Source organism: Emys orbicularis, chromosome 2, assembly GCF_028017835.1.
Source record: "Emys orbicularis isolate rEmyOrb1 chromosome 2, rEmyOrb1.hap1, whole genome shotgun sequence".
In the NCBI taxonomy this organism is placed as follows: domain Eukaryota; kingdom Metazoa; phylum Chordata; order Testudines; family Emydidae; genus Emys; species Emys orbicularis.
The window spans coordinates 208,681,417-208,697,217 of record NC_088684.1 but is presented as its reverse complement, the minus strand read 5'-3'; the positions used below and the strand labels follow the sequence as shown (position 1 = coordinate 208,697,217).

At 38.4% G+C, this 15,801-nt stretch overlaps 1 protein-coding gene across 5 annotated transcripts in view; it reads right to left on the bottom strand.

Moving 5' to 3' along the window:
- LRRFIP2 (LRR binding FLII interacting protein 2) overlaps window positions 1–15,801 on the bottom strand; it is a 111,747-nt gene that overhangs the window by 26,887 nt on the left and 69,059 nt on the right. For 4 of the 5 annotated variants that reach the window (XM_065399588.1, XM_065399589.1, XM_065399590.1 and 1 more), the window contains 5 exons: window positions 14,117–14,161; window positions 13,161–13,274; window positions 12,584–12,655; window positions 3,313–3,483; window positions 2,624–2,716 (listed from right to left, as the gene is read on the bottom strand). In XM_065399588.1, the coding sequence (XP_065255660.1) occupies window positions 2,624–2,716; window positions 3,313–3,483; window positions 12,584–12,655; window positions 13,161–13,274; window positions 14,117–14,161 (495 nt within the window). The remainder of the gene's footprint in view (window positions 1–2,623; window positions 2,717–3,312; window positions 3,484–12,583; window positions 12,656–13,160; window positions 13,275–14,116; window positions 14,162–15,801) is intronic. The other variant, XM_065399586.1, reaches the window with a different exon arrangement.

The following is a 15,801-nucleotide window of genomic DNA, read 5'->3' as shown; positions in this document are numbered from 1 at the left end:
GGAGTGGGGTATGCCCCATCCCTGGGCTTAAAGCCCGGGGAGTGGGGTATGCCCCATCCCTGGGCTAAGTTCCAGAGGGAACTGTCTAAGGCTGTCTAAGATGGGGTGGGCAAAGTTTTTGGCCTGAGGGCCGCATCAGGTTTCAGAAATTGTATGGAGGGCCAGTTAGGGGAGGCTGTGCCTCCCCAAACAGCCAGGCATGGCCCAGCCCCTACCCCCTATTGGACCCCCCCCGCTTCTCGCCCCCTGACGGCCGCCCCATCCGCCCTGCCCCTGCTCTCTGTCCCCTGACCGCCTCTGGCCCTAACTGTCCCGCGCCATCCCATCCAACCCCCCCCTCCTTCCTGACTGCCCTCTGTGGACCTCTGCTCAATCCACCTCCCCCGCTCCCTGACCACCCCCGGAACCCCTGCCCCTGACTGCCCCCCGCCGCCCCATCCAACCCCCCCCTCCTTCCTGACTGCCCCCCCGGCACCCCTGCCCCATCCAACCACCCCTTCTCCCTGACCGCCCCCAGAACCCCCAATCCCCACCCTCTGACCCTCCCCACCCCTGGCCCCTGATCACCCCCTTAACTCCCCAGCCCTCTGCCCCCTTACCGCACTGCCTAGAGCACCGGTGACTGGCAGCGCGGCTGCACCAGGACAGGCAGCCGCACCGCCCGGCTAGAGCCAGCCACGCACCGCGCAGCACAGAGCACCGGGTCGTCAGGCCAGGCTCTGCAGCTACGCTACCCCAAGACCTCGCAGTCCGCTGCCCAGAGCATTGCACCCACGGTGCAGTGAGCTGAGGCTGCGGGGGAGGGAGGACAGCGGGGGAGGGACCGGGGGCGAACCTCCCGGGCCAGGAGCTCAGGGGCCGGGTAGGAGGGTACCGCGGGCCGTAGTTTGCCCACCTCTGGTCTAAGCTATCTAGAACACTAACAGTTAAGAAGACAAAGAACTACTTATCTATTTACAACACTAAGAGAAAACCACTGGGTAAGTAAGCGCTTGCTGAAGCAAGGAGACATTCCAGCACTGTCACTGGTGGAAAGAAGGAACTGAGGGTGTGGGGAGCCGGCAGCGCCCTTTATACCATATGTGCACCACCCCAGAGGGCACCAGACCAGTCCCCTACGCATACCACTGAGGGAAAAACATCCAGCACCAGTGCATGTGGCAAGCACACACATCTACAATGGAATGGACATGAGCAAGCACTCGAAGAAGAACCACCCCTTCTCCTGGCCAGAGGTCATATTGGCTGCATACATCAGTCTTAGCACCATAAGCTGCACCCCCATCAGTACCATATCCTCCCACTACTGATCAGGGGTCTTCTCAAAAGTCTTCTGAGTTTCACAGGACCCCAAAGACCAACCCAGGGAACTGGTAGGGTAGTGGAGGAACTGGGGGGGGGGGGGGGGAAGAGGAGGAATGAATAACTTTCAAATGTTATAGCCTTGATTGGTGTATCTAATTAAAAGAGCTAGAAACGGACATTCCTTGGACCTACAATTTAATATGGGGTTTGCAGACCAGAAGCTGGCACTGATTTTGAGAGCCAGTACCATGCCAACTGAAAACAATACATTCATGTACACCTGCACAAACATAAGCCACAATGCAAACCTAATTAGAGGTCATTCACAAACACTGAAATTCCCCCCATCCCCTTTTTAAATAAACTGTAAAACAAACATTTTTGGGAAGGCAAAGAAAGTTAAATTCATTTGAGGCTGGTGTCTGGGATTGGGACAACAGCCCAATATTTGGGAGTGATAGTAGAGCAGGAGTTCGAGCTATGGAAAATTGCCAGTCTATGAACCCATGTTTTGCGAATAGAGGCATTAGACTTGTGTTCACAAAAAGAAAATATTGGTCTGAGGCCCAGTAATTAGATTTTTTTTTTGAAGTATTTTACCATATCCAATATAAATTTTTGTAAATTTCATAGGAACATTCCTAACTTTTAAATAAATTCATAAAAATTAAGATAGAATGGTAACTCATAAAATACTGATTGGATAAGTTTATGTTCCTGTCACTACAACTGGACTTTTTGTTGCTCAAAAAATATAATCTGATATTTGTGTCTATTTTGTATACGGGAAATACGTACATATCCAAACTTGATATCGTCTATCTACATCAAAACAAAAGAACATAACGGCCATACTGGGTCAGACCAAAGGTCCGTCTAGCCCAGTATCCCGTCTTCCGACAGTGGCCAATGCTGGGTGCCCCAGAGGGAATGGACGGAACAGGAAATCATCTAGTGGTCCATTCCTTGTCGCCCATTCCCAGCATCTGGCAAACAGAGGCTAGGGACACCATCCCTGCCCATCCTGACTAATAGCCATGGATGAACCTATCCTCCATGAATTTATCTAGCTCTTTTTTGAACCCTGTTCTAGTCTTGGCCTTCAGAACATCCTCTGGTAAAGAATTCCACAGGTTGACTGTGCGTTGTCTGAAGAAATACTTCCTTTTGTTTGTTTTAAATATGCTGCCTATTAATTTCATTTGGTGACCCCTAGTTCTTGTGTTATGAGAAGGAATAAACAACAACACTTCTTTATTTACTTTATCCCTCACATATTTCCATAAGTACAGCCATATGACGTTGAATGTGTACAAACCTCTATTAGTTCATCTCTCTGACGAAGGCCCTCTTTAAGTTCATCCATCTTATACTGTAGAACATTGCACATGTGTTTCTGCCTTTCCAATTCCTATATTAAACAAATATCAGTAAAGCAGTGCATGCTTTGTTGAGGGTTTGACACATACATTTTCAATATAAATTAAAATAAACATATTATGAACATCAGTAAATAGCAGTATTAGCAATGATTTCCTCTTGCATTTCAGACTCCTTAAAAGTTAGAATTTACAGGTTCAGGGTTTGAATAGTTTTCCAGACACTAAGTAGCTAAACGACTAAACCTACTAGCTGGGAATGTGGGCAACCCACCAACAAGGTGTAAGTGCAATGAGCTGGTGAGAAGCCTACCCAATTATTGAATCTGCACAATGCTCTTTTTGTATTATATTTTCTAGTTAGTGTTGAAAAATTTGGGGCCTGGACCTTTGTGGAAAGGAGGAATCTAAGTGACTGACAAAATAATTATTCCCTCCCAACACACACACTTCAACAGAACATTCCGGTTCTTAATAATTTTCAATCATGATATAGCTTCTCTGTCATATCTGCTTAAAAAATAATCTCAATATTCCAGGTAGTTACTGACCATCAGGCTCTATTTTCATTAAAAAAAAAAAAAAATCAGGATTTTAGAATACAGTTTAATACACAAAATATCAGTACCTTTGACTTCTCTTCATTTTCCCTATAGAATTCTGCCATCTGCTCTTCCCTTTCCTCAATGACATCCTTTAGCGTATCCACTTGATAAATCAAATTGTTTTTCTCATTATCTAGCTGAGCATTAGAAACCATAGCTTTCTTATACTTCTCTTCAACTTCAGATAGAGAATCCTGCACAGATGTTAGAAAAATTAGCATTAATTTAACTGTTTGATGAATCCGTATAAATGCTACATGTGGACATAATACTGAAGAGCTTGCATTTGTTTTGAACTAAAATCATACCAACATTTTAATTTACTAAGTACTGTTTGAGGTCTTTCTGTAGAAATATAAATTAAATTACAGTAAGTTTCTATTATTTAGTTGATAGTGTTAATTGCACTGCAAAATTGTTGCAAATGTATGCAACAAATTACAGAATAACTTTTCACCTGCATTTTTTCCTGTGCCACCCCCGGAACTTAGAATCTTACTAATATGTCTAACTTTGGAAGATGTAGGAGCTATTTCCCCCTAACCTATGCATTTTCGTTTTTCTGTCAGTTTGTGTCACAGCCATAACATTTGTTCAGTGTTTGCAGGTGTAAACGTTTTTAGGAATTTAGTAAAATTACAAAATTGATAAGAGCTGAAATGATTAACCAAATAAATCACCTAAAAGTATGAAAGAAGATCTCTCAATAATTAAGAATGATTTTAACTGATAAGTTTATTTTGGCAGGTTAAAAATCAGATACTTTAACACATCAACACCACCACAATCACTTATTGTGTTATAGCTCAGAACCTAAGTTTTAATATGGTCACAGACATTTTGGTAATCATCCCCTGTGGTTTTGGAGAAATCACTGTTTAAACAGAAGTTTTTGTGCCTCTAACTGCTTAGCTCTTTTACCAGTTGTGGCATATGCATCTCATTTACTTTTTGGAGAACTCCACAGTTTTGATTCATATACTTGATACTAATCTGTCTAAATACGGTCTTTGGCTAAAGAGAAGGTGCATGTGCACAGTCTGCTATGCACCTAGTCAACCACTCTTACCCAATTCTTCTCTGCCCTGAGGGTAAAAATCAATCATGTAAACACAATTTTCAAGCACAGTAGCAAATGTCAATTATTCACATAATAGAGAAACTATTAGCCTACTTGTATCCTTGAAATATGCAGTGATCTCAATACAAGATAATTTTAAAGTGCAAAATCTCAGTATAATAGATTCATATAAATTAGAGGTGGCCTGTTAGATCATCAAATCCATCTTCTTGCCAGTGTAGGACTGTTCCCCCACTATACATTCTCTAGTGTTCTGTTGTCTGTTTTTCAAAGTTGGAACTGATGGCGTTTCCACCAATTCCACTTTCTGAAGGAGATTATTCCATAATCTAACACATTTTCACTATTGGGAAGCTGTTCCTTACAGCCCAAATCTTCCTTTTCATAATTTCATCTAATTATGTCCTATAATTTCATAATTTCATCTAATTACCTCCTCTTCCCACTTCCAGGATCCAGAAGCCCTGTGCTGGAGAAACACTGTATCTCAAGCACCCTTCCCAGGACAAAAACTTACAAATGCCATACTGAATTAGAATGACAGTATTTGGAAGACATTGGTAGATAGGGTCTCAGAATAATCATGCATGGATAAATTAATAGATTAAACTTGGAGAATATGATGGTTTATGAGCATGATGAAAAAGCATTCATTTGTTCTATGTTCCACCAGAAAATAAAGGATATCTTCAAAGTGGAAGTTATACGTATCAGAAGATGGAAAACCATAACAAATAAAAAAATTACAGGTAAGGAAATTTTTCATGTGTCTCTATACTCTGGGAAGTAGCAAAGAGTAACCAGATATTAAAGTCAGAGTGGGACAAAGAAAAACAATTAAAATATAGATAAAAGCTTTATACAACTATATACAAAGGAATTTCTAATTTTAGATTAAGAGTAGCACAAACACAACTTCTGCTTAGCTCACTATGACAATTCTGCAATGAATGGTGAAAGCATTAATTGTTGAAAACTAAGTGTCTGCCTTGCAGATCTCATCAAAAGTAGCTCTCATCTCTTCTGCTTATGAAGTGGTTGTTCTTCTAGTTGAGTGTGCATTGAGTCCCTGACAGATAAATTTATAAGCCTTAAGGTGTGTCTGTGCCCATGAAAAGAACATTAGTTATGCCATTCCATAGTAAGATCAAATAAAGTTTTATGGACCTTAGTATTTCCAAAGGATATGTAGATTGGGGGGGGGGGGGGCAGGGGAGGGAGCTTAAATGGAAATTAAAAGGAACAGACAAGAGTGAAATAGCTGCAAGCTGCAAGGAAACTTCTGAAAAACACGATAATAGAGGCTCACACAATATGTACCCCCCACCCCCAAAAAACCCACACCAAAACAGTAAGAGGACCAATAAAAGAAAAGTACAAGAGGTGGCTAGAGATAAAAAACACATTTTAAAAAACTAGAAGTTAAATCCTACTGAGGAAAATACAAAGTGTAAAAATATAATTAGGCAGGCCAACAAAGAATATGAAGACCAACTAGCAAAAGACAAAAACATTTTTGCGCTTAGTTTTTAAGTACATCAGAAGCAAGAAGCCCACCAAACAATCAGTGGGACCACAGGATAATTGAGAGACTAAAGGAGCACTCAAGGAAAACAAGGCTGAGAAGAAGCTAAATGAATTCTTTGCATCAGTCTTCACTGCAGGGGATGTGAGGAAGGTTCCCACACACGAGCCATTTTTTTAGGTGACAAATCTGAGGAATTGTCCTAGATTGAGGTATCAATGATGATGATTTGGGAATAAACTGATAAATTAAACAGTAATAAGTCACCAGGACCACATGGTATTTACAAAAGAGTTCTGAGGAACTCAAATATGAAATCACAGAACTACTAACTGTGGTATGTTACCTATCGCTTAAATCAGATGACTGGTGGATAGTTAATGTAATGACAATTTTTAACAAAGGCTCCAAAGGTGATCCTGGCAACTACAGGCCAGTAAGCCTAAACTTCAGCACCAGGCAAATTGGTTGAAACTATAGTAAAGAATTATCAGAAACATAGATTAACACAATATGTTGGGGAAGAGTCAACACGGCGTTGTAAAGGGAAATCATGCCTTGCCAAATCTATTAGAATTCTCTAAGGGTGTCAAATATGTGGACCATGGTGAAATAATGGATATAGTATACTTGGTCTTTCAGAAAGCCTTTGACAAGGTCTCTCACCAAAGGCTCTTAGCAAAGTAGGCAGTCATGGCATAAAAGGGAAGGTCCTCTAATGGATCAATAACAGGTTAAAAGATAGGAAACAAAGGGTAGGAGGAACAAATGGTCATTTTTCACGGCGGAAAAAGTTAAATAGTAGGGTCCCCAAAGGATCTGTACTGGGACAAAGTTACAAAGCGATCTCACAAAACTGGGTGACTGGGCAACAAAATGGCAGATGAAGTTAATTGGCAATAAATGCAAAAGTAAAGCACATTGGAAAACATAATCCCAACTATAAACACAAAATGAAGGGATCTAAATTAGCTGTTACCACTCAAGTTAGATAGGAGTGATTGCAGATAGTTCTCTGAAAACATCTGCTCAATATGCAGCAGCAATCAAAAAAGCTGAATATGAAGAATCATTAGGAAAGGGATAGATAAAGAAAATATCATAATGTCACTATATAAATCCATGCTACGCCCATACCTTGAATAATGCACGCTCTTTGGTCACTCAATCTCAAAAGATGCACATTAGAATTGGAAAATAGTACTGAGAAGGGCAACAAAAACGATTAGGGGTACAGAACAGCATCCTCTCTCTCCATATGAGGAGAGATTAAAAAGACTGGGACTGTTCAGTTTTGAAAAGAGATGCCCAAGGGGGGATATCATAGAGGTCTATAAAATCATGAATGGTGTGGAGAAAGTGAATAGGGAAGTGTTATTTAACCCTTCACATAATACAAGAACCAGGAGTCACACCCAAAGAAATTAACAGGCATAAAAGAAACAGAAGTACTTCTCCACACAACATACAGCCAACCTGTGGAACTCACGGCCAGGGGATGTTGCAAAAGCCAAAAGTATAACGGCTCCAAAAAAGAATTGGATAAATTCATGGAGGATAGGTCTATCAGGGGTTATTGGCCAAGATGATTAGGGATGCAATCCAATGCTTTGGGTGTCCCTAAACTTCTGACTGCCAAAAGATGGGACTGGATGACCAGGGATGGATCTCTCAATTGCCCTGTTCTGTTCATTCCCTCTGAAGCATCTGGCAAGGCCACTGTCAGAAAACAAGATACCAGACTAGCTGGACCATTGGTCTGAACCAGTATGGTCCTTCTTATGTTCTCATGTTAAAGTAGAAAGATACTCTATTGGGGACAAATTCCAGAGTGGTACAAAAACCACAATTATCTCTGGAAAAAACTGCAACTACAGGTCTTTAATAAAAGGGGTCCCTTTGTTCACTTATTTTTCTAGTTGAGGTGACTGCTGAAAATTTTTTTTTCTTCTCATCATGAGGAAAAGACAGGTGCCAACAGAAAAAGAGTTGGTGAGAGCTTGGAGGACCAAAGTCGAATTCCATTGTACAACAGGTTGATTTTTAGTTTCTGATGCCTTAGAGACGAGAAAATCTGCAGAGAAGAGGTTGAAGAGGTGACTTTTCAGACAAAAGAGAAAATGGATTGTTTTTAGAACAGACACCTGGCTTAAAATAACTGAGGCACAGGCCACTTTGAAAACTGGACAACTGAGACATTAGTATTCCTTCTATAGTGGCCTAAAAGGTGTTTATTGTCCTTTGATCATACCAGGAAAACCATATATTTCACATTCTTTTATATATACTGAACATGCACAGCTTTCTTGATATAATGAGGAAATCTACTAATTCTCTGGAGTAATCAGGTGAGACAAGGCTTCAGTTTTGAGGTTCCAGCTAGGAAGAGCAGTCTCCATGAGGACTTTGATGAATTAAGTCCTTCATAATTGGCAGCTCCCAGTGGTCTGATTACAAGACTTACTAAGGCACAGTCCTCCCAGATATTTTAAATTATATTTTCTCTGGTGGCAACGGTAAAGTTGAAGACCCATCCAAAGGAAAGAAAAAAAAATACCCATCTTCGAAGGTGGTTGATGCCAGTGTCTGGAGTAAGATAAAAGAACCTGTTTGTTGAGTTGATTTGAAAAGTGTCTGTTTAATTAACCATTTCTGGATTAGAAGCTGAAATTTTTTTTAAACTCAGTTTCTATTCTCACAGGAAGAGATCTTTTAAACTCAACCAGTCTGTTTTGGTGGTGGTTCTTCACCATGACATTTGAGGCCCACATAAAACAGCCCAGATTTTCCAGAACTGTAGGACTTCTTAAGGTCTGTCTCTCTCTATATACATGTACACATACATACATACATGTGTATGTGTATGTATGTGTGTGTGTGTGTATATATATATATATACACACACACACACCCCACATATACATATACATACACACACACACTTTTTTGTGTGTGCAAGTAGTGCCTCCCTGCCTGTTGCAATAAGTGAGGGTGAAACCACTCTTTTTTTCTATATGTAGAGATATTTTGCAGATGGCACAATTTTTGGAAGGAGAAACTTGACAATATCCCTCTGCACTCTCAGTTTCAAAAGGTGAAATGGAATGAGTTTATCCTTGAGATCACTGGACTAAGTGATTTCCCGTCTCAGCACGGTAACCAGAGTGGCTTGCCTATACGGTTATGAACAAGGAAGGAAACATGCCACTTGAGTGAGCTATGAAATGGATAAGATAGCTCAATCAGCTTGTTCATACTCTTGTATTGCTAGTTTCAGTTGCCAGGAGGAAGTGCAAAAGAACTCAGATATATTATGGCTCAATGGACTATAACTGCACAGAAGATCATCAGAAGTTGCAGGCACTAGAGGGCTGATACTTAATGGGCTTGGACCACAGGAAGAATCAGACTTGATCTTCTGAAATAGATTCTGGGGTGGCAAGATCTCTATATCAAGTTGGTCACAAACTCATGTTATTGAATTAATCTGATGGTCTGAAGAGAGTCCCAGGCTATTTCCCTTGTTGGAGAAATATATCAGTACATCATCCAAATTATACGAGATCTGAAATACTCTGGGAGCTGATGACAATCTCAAAGACATTACTACAAATGGGAAGTAGACCTTGAGATTAACTGAAAACACATAGCCCCCTGGTGATATCTCCCGAGTCAGTGCTATGGGTTCCATCCAGAAGTTCACCTTCCTGACTGCGAGATTCAAGTCCTTCACTGGACAAAAGTCACCCTCTTTCTTGGAGGCCAGAAAACATTTTAAGAAAAAACTGTTCCCCTTTCTCCAGAGAAGAAACACAGATGATGGCTTCTACAGGCAGCAGATTCTGTAGAGGTATCAGTATCATAGATCTGTTGGTCAGGTTCAGAAATAATACTGACTTGGAAGAATTTTGGAAGGAGACACTGAGAATTCTAGGGGGAAATGGGCTGGAAAATGGAAATAATCTACAGGCAACTCAAAAGAGCTACTCGGAAATAAAGTCACCTCAAATTTTAGCTGGAAATCTAAAATGGAGAGGCTATATAAATTAGTCAGGCTGACCTGAGGAGGCCAATGGAGGCAGATTGCACACTTGTAGAGCTAAGTCCAAGAGTCAGAAAGCCTGAAAAAGATGGAAGGATTCCCTTCAGACTGAGTTGCGGGTAGATGGCACTGGTGGCAGAAGCCACACATAACTGATTTAGACTGGGTGGAACCACAATCTGGACATTTTCTATCCCTTGCACAATTTTTTTAATCTGTATATTTCTCAGCTATCCTAGAGATCTTGAAGGGTGAACACCAGCCTTAGGAACAGGAAAGTGGTGGGCTGGCAGGTCATTACTCCTCCACTACTGGAAAAGCACCCATGGGAATTGCAAAGCTGGTATGGTTCCCAGGCAGCTCTGAAAGGTGCCCAACAGAAAACTATTAGGCAGAGATCAAGAAAAAGAAGATAATTTCCCTGTTAGGAGGAGGAAGAGAGCTACAGAGAACCATTACCTTACAACTGGAGGCAGAGTAAACAGAGAATATAGTGCAGTGGAGAATTTCTCAAGACGACATTTCCTGAGTCTTGAAAGGGGAAAAAACATGTAGTGCCACTGAGCCAAAGCTGTAAGAAGGGCCCAGTAGTAATAGCACGTCAGGGGATGGACATTCATAAGAAATAGGCTCAAACTTAAGAAGTTCTTGACTGCAAAGATTTCCAAATACTTATGAGAATATTTAGAACGTATATAATAAATATATTGACTTTGAGTTGCAGATCACCAAAACATGTCAGCTCTGAGTATGATCATGCCACTGAAAAAAATTCATTACAAAATTATAATCTTGGACTGGTGCTTAAGTATCTTAAAATTAGATCCCTTAAGGATTCTTAAAATTACAATAGTAATAACAGCAATCCACTTTTTAAATCCGATATCAGCCAAGCAAAGCTTCTAGAATGTTAATTTCTATTGATAGCTTGTGCTTTATGGTAAGTGAAAAGCAATCATCACATTATCTGCAAATAAAACATTCCTAATGATTCATAACATCACTTATGAGATGCAGACAAGCATGCACGAAGTACTTCATGTTTATTAGCATTAAGCCCATTTTGAAAATATTCTTTCAGGTGCAATGCAGAGTTAACAAAAAAGGTATCTTTTTCAAGTTGTTAAATGATAAAGGCCTGTGGATGCAGTGTTTTGACGAGATCAAGAAAATAGAGGACTTGTAAAATAATAGATATTTTGACAGTTAAATAAGAACTCCATATTTATATTTGAACCTGTAGTTATACATCATTACAGAATTTTTGACATCTGCATCTACGGTAACATGAGTTCTTAAAGTCAGATATCCTCCAGCTCTGCCACCATTAAGGAAATTCATAAGACTGCATCAAGAATTCAATAGGCTACAGAAAAAAGAAAAGTATTTTGACCATTTTACTATGAGGCCCATTAATACACTAACATCAAGGAGATACAAATGATGTACCTCATAACCTCAAACCAGCTGTTCTGATCGCTTATGCACTCATTCTCTGAAAGGGAGATGGGATAGTGTAGAATAATGAAATGCTGACTTTAAAACGTGTGACTTCCCTTTTATCAGAATATATTACATATTCTCTTTAAATCCCTCCACAAGAAGGCTACTAAACAAAACAAAATCGCTTTAAAATGCAATTTAGGTAAGGTTAGAATTCTACTTGATCATTAAGAGCATCTTAAATGGGTGTAAGTGTGTGTGCATGCAACAGAAATAATTACAATTAAGAGCTCTTCATATTTAAATATTACTATTAACAAGAAATTTGAATACAGGCATCTGGATAAGAATATACTGAAAAAGACAGATCAAATTCTCCTCTGCATCCAGTTTCTTCTGGGCACAGCCGAGAAAGGGGGAGGAAGGCTTCAGAATGTAAATTAATTGTAAGTTATTTCTTAAATGAATTAATTGGACAGAAAACAAAGATGAGAATGCCGTAAAGCAAATGGGAAAGTAATTGTACTTTAAATATTAAGCAGCATATTGTTAACTATGACAAAGGACTAGGACAATGAGAACCTTGTGTATATGACAGAAAAAGATGAACAGAGTGCAAACAAAGTATACTAAAAAAACCCACCTCTCTCACTTGATACTAGTCTATCAATAGGCCATAAAAGCCTCATCTACTCCTGAATCCAATACACATGACACAGTGTATTTTTTTTTTAATATTTTTGGATTTTTAATTAACATTTTCTGAAATTTATAAGTTTAATTCTTGACAATTTCCTTGGTTAAATTATTTTGTTTGTCAGAACTACTTTCCATTCTGTCTTTTTTCACACATTGTATGAATTTTTAATGTGCATTTATTTTCCATTAAAATATTAAACCATATATAAGGCTTCAATTAGTTTTCATCTTATTGGCACTTGATATGAAAACTGTAAACATTTAATGCTATTTTAATGTGAGACTAATAAATAACTTTGAATCTACAGGGAAATAGTATATTTTAGTAATTTACACATACAAAAATCTGATCCATCCTATGCATTGCAGGTTAAGCACATGCTTCAGAGAAATATTAAAAAAATCTAGTTAGTAAAGCTATGTGCAGTTAGTGGAACTGATAAAATCTCCAATACCAACATATGTCCATATAAAATGCATGCTTGGGATGGTGAGCCCTTATACCTTTAGTTCTTTAAGTCCCTGTATGTATCTCCCCTCTACATCTTGTATCTGGTCCTTAAGATCATAGATATCCTGCAGGACATAGGAATGAACCATTGCATAAAAGAGGGAAAATAGTTTACAGTTGAAAATTTTGTGAAGAAAACAGGACTTTAGCTTTGCATATTTTTCAGTCAAATGCCAGAGTGCAAAATAAAATATACAAAACATTTTTAACACAGAGAAATTGAAAACAATCCTCAAATCAGTGAAAAATTCTGACTATTTTGTTATGCAACCATTGTTTGAAAACTACTAGTATTAAAAATTACTCAGTCCCATTTTTTAAATCTATCCAACAATTTCTAATGTTATTAAAATAAAATTTGTTTCAGTACTCAGCTTCCAGTGCCACAAACATTTACATATGTAAGTAGTAACATTGTTATAACATGCATCTATATTTCCTCACCGTCTTAAAATGATAGATCACATTTTATTTTTCTATGTCAAATAAGCAGAAATCCCATCTCCCTCTCTACCGCCCCATCATATTAAACAAACCCTCCTGCTTTTTCAAATCAGTAACAGAGTTTACCCGTAATTCACTTAATGAAACATCAGGATCCACCAAACTGCTTGTATCCCCACTTCCTCGTCTGGATGAATTCCCACTCAGAGGAGTTGTACTTGCTGAATTGCGAGATGCCGGCTTAAAAAAAAGAATAAACTATATCAGGATTCATACTATGATATTTTCTGAGGTGGTAGCCTCCCACTTTTTGATATCTCTCACATTTCTCATAATAAATTACTTGACAATTAAAAACTGAAAACATACATTTAAAAAATCCTGTTTTATACCTGACTTAAGATTCGGGTTCTATAATATCATACTTTTGACCAAGGCTGATTTCCAGAATCTAGTTTATATCTTGATCTGCTGTCTCCATATGCTTGCTATGATATATGATCAGTTTTGTTGATGAGATGTTTACAAAATACTTTGGTTGAGGTGATGTAACAGTGAAGAGAAAAATTAAAATAAGTAGCTTATCAATCATCATATTTTTACTTATATCCTACAGAAATTTGAAGTTCTATACTTAGGTACATCTTGCTAGTGGGCTTGTTGTGCTGGAACGATCTCAAAGTTTCCACACTTTTAATAGTCCTTTTAATCCCTCCCACACAAGGACTTGGAGCAATGTCTGCAACAGAAGTTAAAAAAATCTATGTTTTTCCAGTCCTGTCCCCTTCATATTCAATCTCTTTGCTCAACATTTCCTGACATATGGGGATGAACTGTATAAATAAAATAGCTCCTTTAAGAGACATTCCCTTCCTATGGGAAATAAAGGGACAGGAACAGGAATGTTAAACTAGGCTTTACACAGAGCTTTACAAGTGTCGTTTTGCAATTAACACTGTCAAGAAGTATTAGGATACAAACACTACTAAAACATATGGCATATAAACTTTTGGAGATATTTCAAAATTGACTATAATTAAAGCAAGAAAATTGACTTTCAATCTTTTAACAAACAAACATACCCTGGTGTAAATTTCAGAATACGGTTTATCACACTTCTCTTCCAGCTGGAGAGAGAAAAAAGTGATTATAATTATTCATTTTGTGACTGAACAGCTGTAACACCTTTGAGTTCACCAAGCATAATGAGATGTACATAATCCACAGGATTACAAAGAATGGTTTACAACGCTCCACAACTTTAATTTATTTGTAAATGCTACAATTAAAATTATGGTTATAATTAAAAATAAAACATAGGTTATCTAAAATTTCTGTTCAGGTAAAAACCTTTGTTAATATTAGAGAACTGAGAACAGAAATTATTTTCAGTATTATAAATCTCAGCATAGCAGTGATTGCGATGGTAAGCAGAATAGCAAACACTAACCTTTTTGGAAGTCTGGTTTAGATCACAAATGAAATCAGTTTTGAGTGTCTTAATCTAGTCACCAGAAAACACACGTTCACGTCACAATGCACCACACTATTTGTTAGAACTGGCAGTCACATCAAGACAAATAACTGAGGTTGAAGAAGGCATGATCGAAGAGGGCTAACTATTTCCAATAGCTTACTATTTATTTCAGACAATATTTTAATTAATCAAGCTTGACCAGAAACACACACCTGTTATAGGAAGTCTCGATGTACTAAACTTTTGTGTGAATGTGTTAATTTTATTACTCAGACTTATTTCAACATTTTCTTCAGTCAAAAATCCAAATGAAATGTAAGCCCTAAGGCATTAAAAAAGTATAGATTTGTAATAAGTATAAGTAGCTTCTCCAGAACAACTTATCCAATAATTGTCTTCAACACAAATATCCAATTCTTTTTGCCCTAAACTAATGGAGAAGAGTTAAGAGGATTTGGCATCACAGCAGAAGCAAAGTTCATACAATTTTGAAGACATCAGTTCTCCATGTCTCACGTTCTTTCCTGGTTTCATCTTTAGAGCTGCCACTGCAGCATATGTTACTACCGGAAGCAGATAATCAATCAGTAGACTGTCTTAATAATGGCTCTGTCTCAAAGAGTTGTAACTTACAACTCCCTTTTCCCACGATCAACTGTGAACCTGCACTACATTGTTTGAATCCAATCTTCCCTATAGAGTATCAATTAGAAAATTTTAATTATGTAATTTTTATTGCTACCATAAAAACAAGAATTAAGAATCCATTCACACAACAGCAATTCTAGTAAACGAGAAAATAATGCTATTAACCACTCTCAACACATTGTCACGTCCTTGTAACAGAGAACGCTAATATCCGTAAAAGTAACTTTATTTAAAAAATTACAAGCTTAAATTTCAATTTGAAACAGAATGCACACTGCAACTGACATCTATCCATGCTCTGAACATACAGCTGCATACAGTGATGGTGAATAACATACATGGTGGTGACAATAATACTGCACTACGTTTTTTTCATCTGAAAAGAAAAAATATTTTGCTAACTTGAAGTGTGGTTCTACTCTTACAAGTAATTGTAAATTGGGTATTGGGGGAAACTAGCTGTTCATTGTATCTGAATGATTGGGACAGTCTACTAGAAAAAGGAGGGATTTGGGGCACCAAATTCTTAGCTCAGTTAAATAGGAGTAACTGGTGGTAGAATGTGGCCCTGCAATTGGAATTAAGATAATTCTGTCAATACATGAAAAGGAGTAGAATCCAGCTTATACTCCCATAACTGTG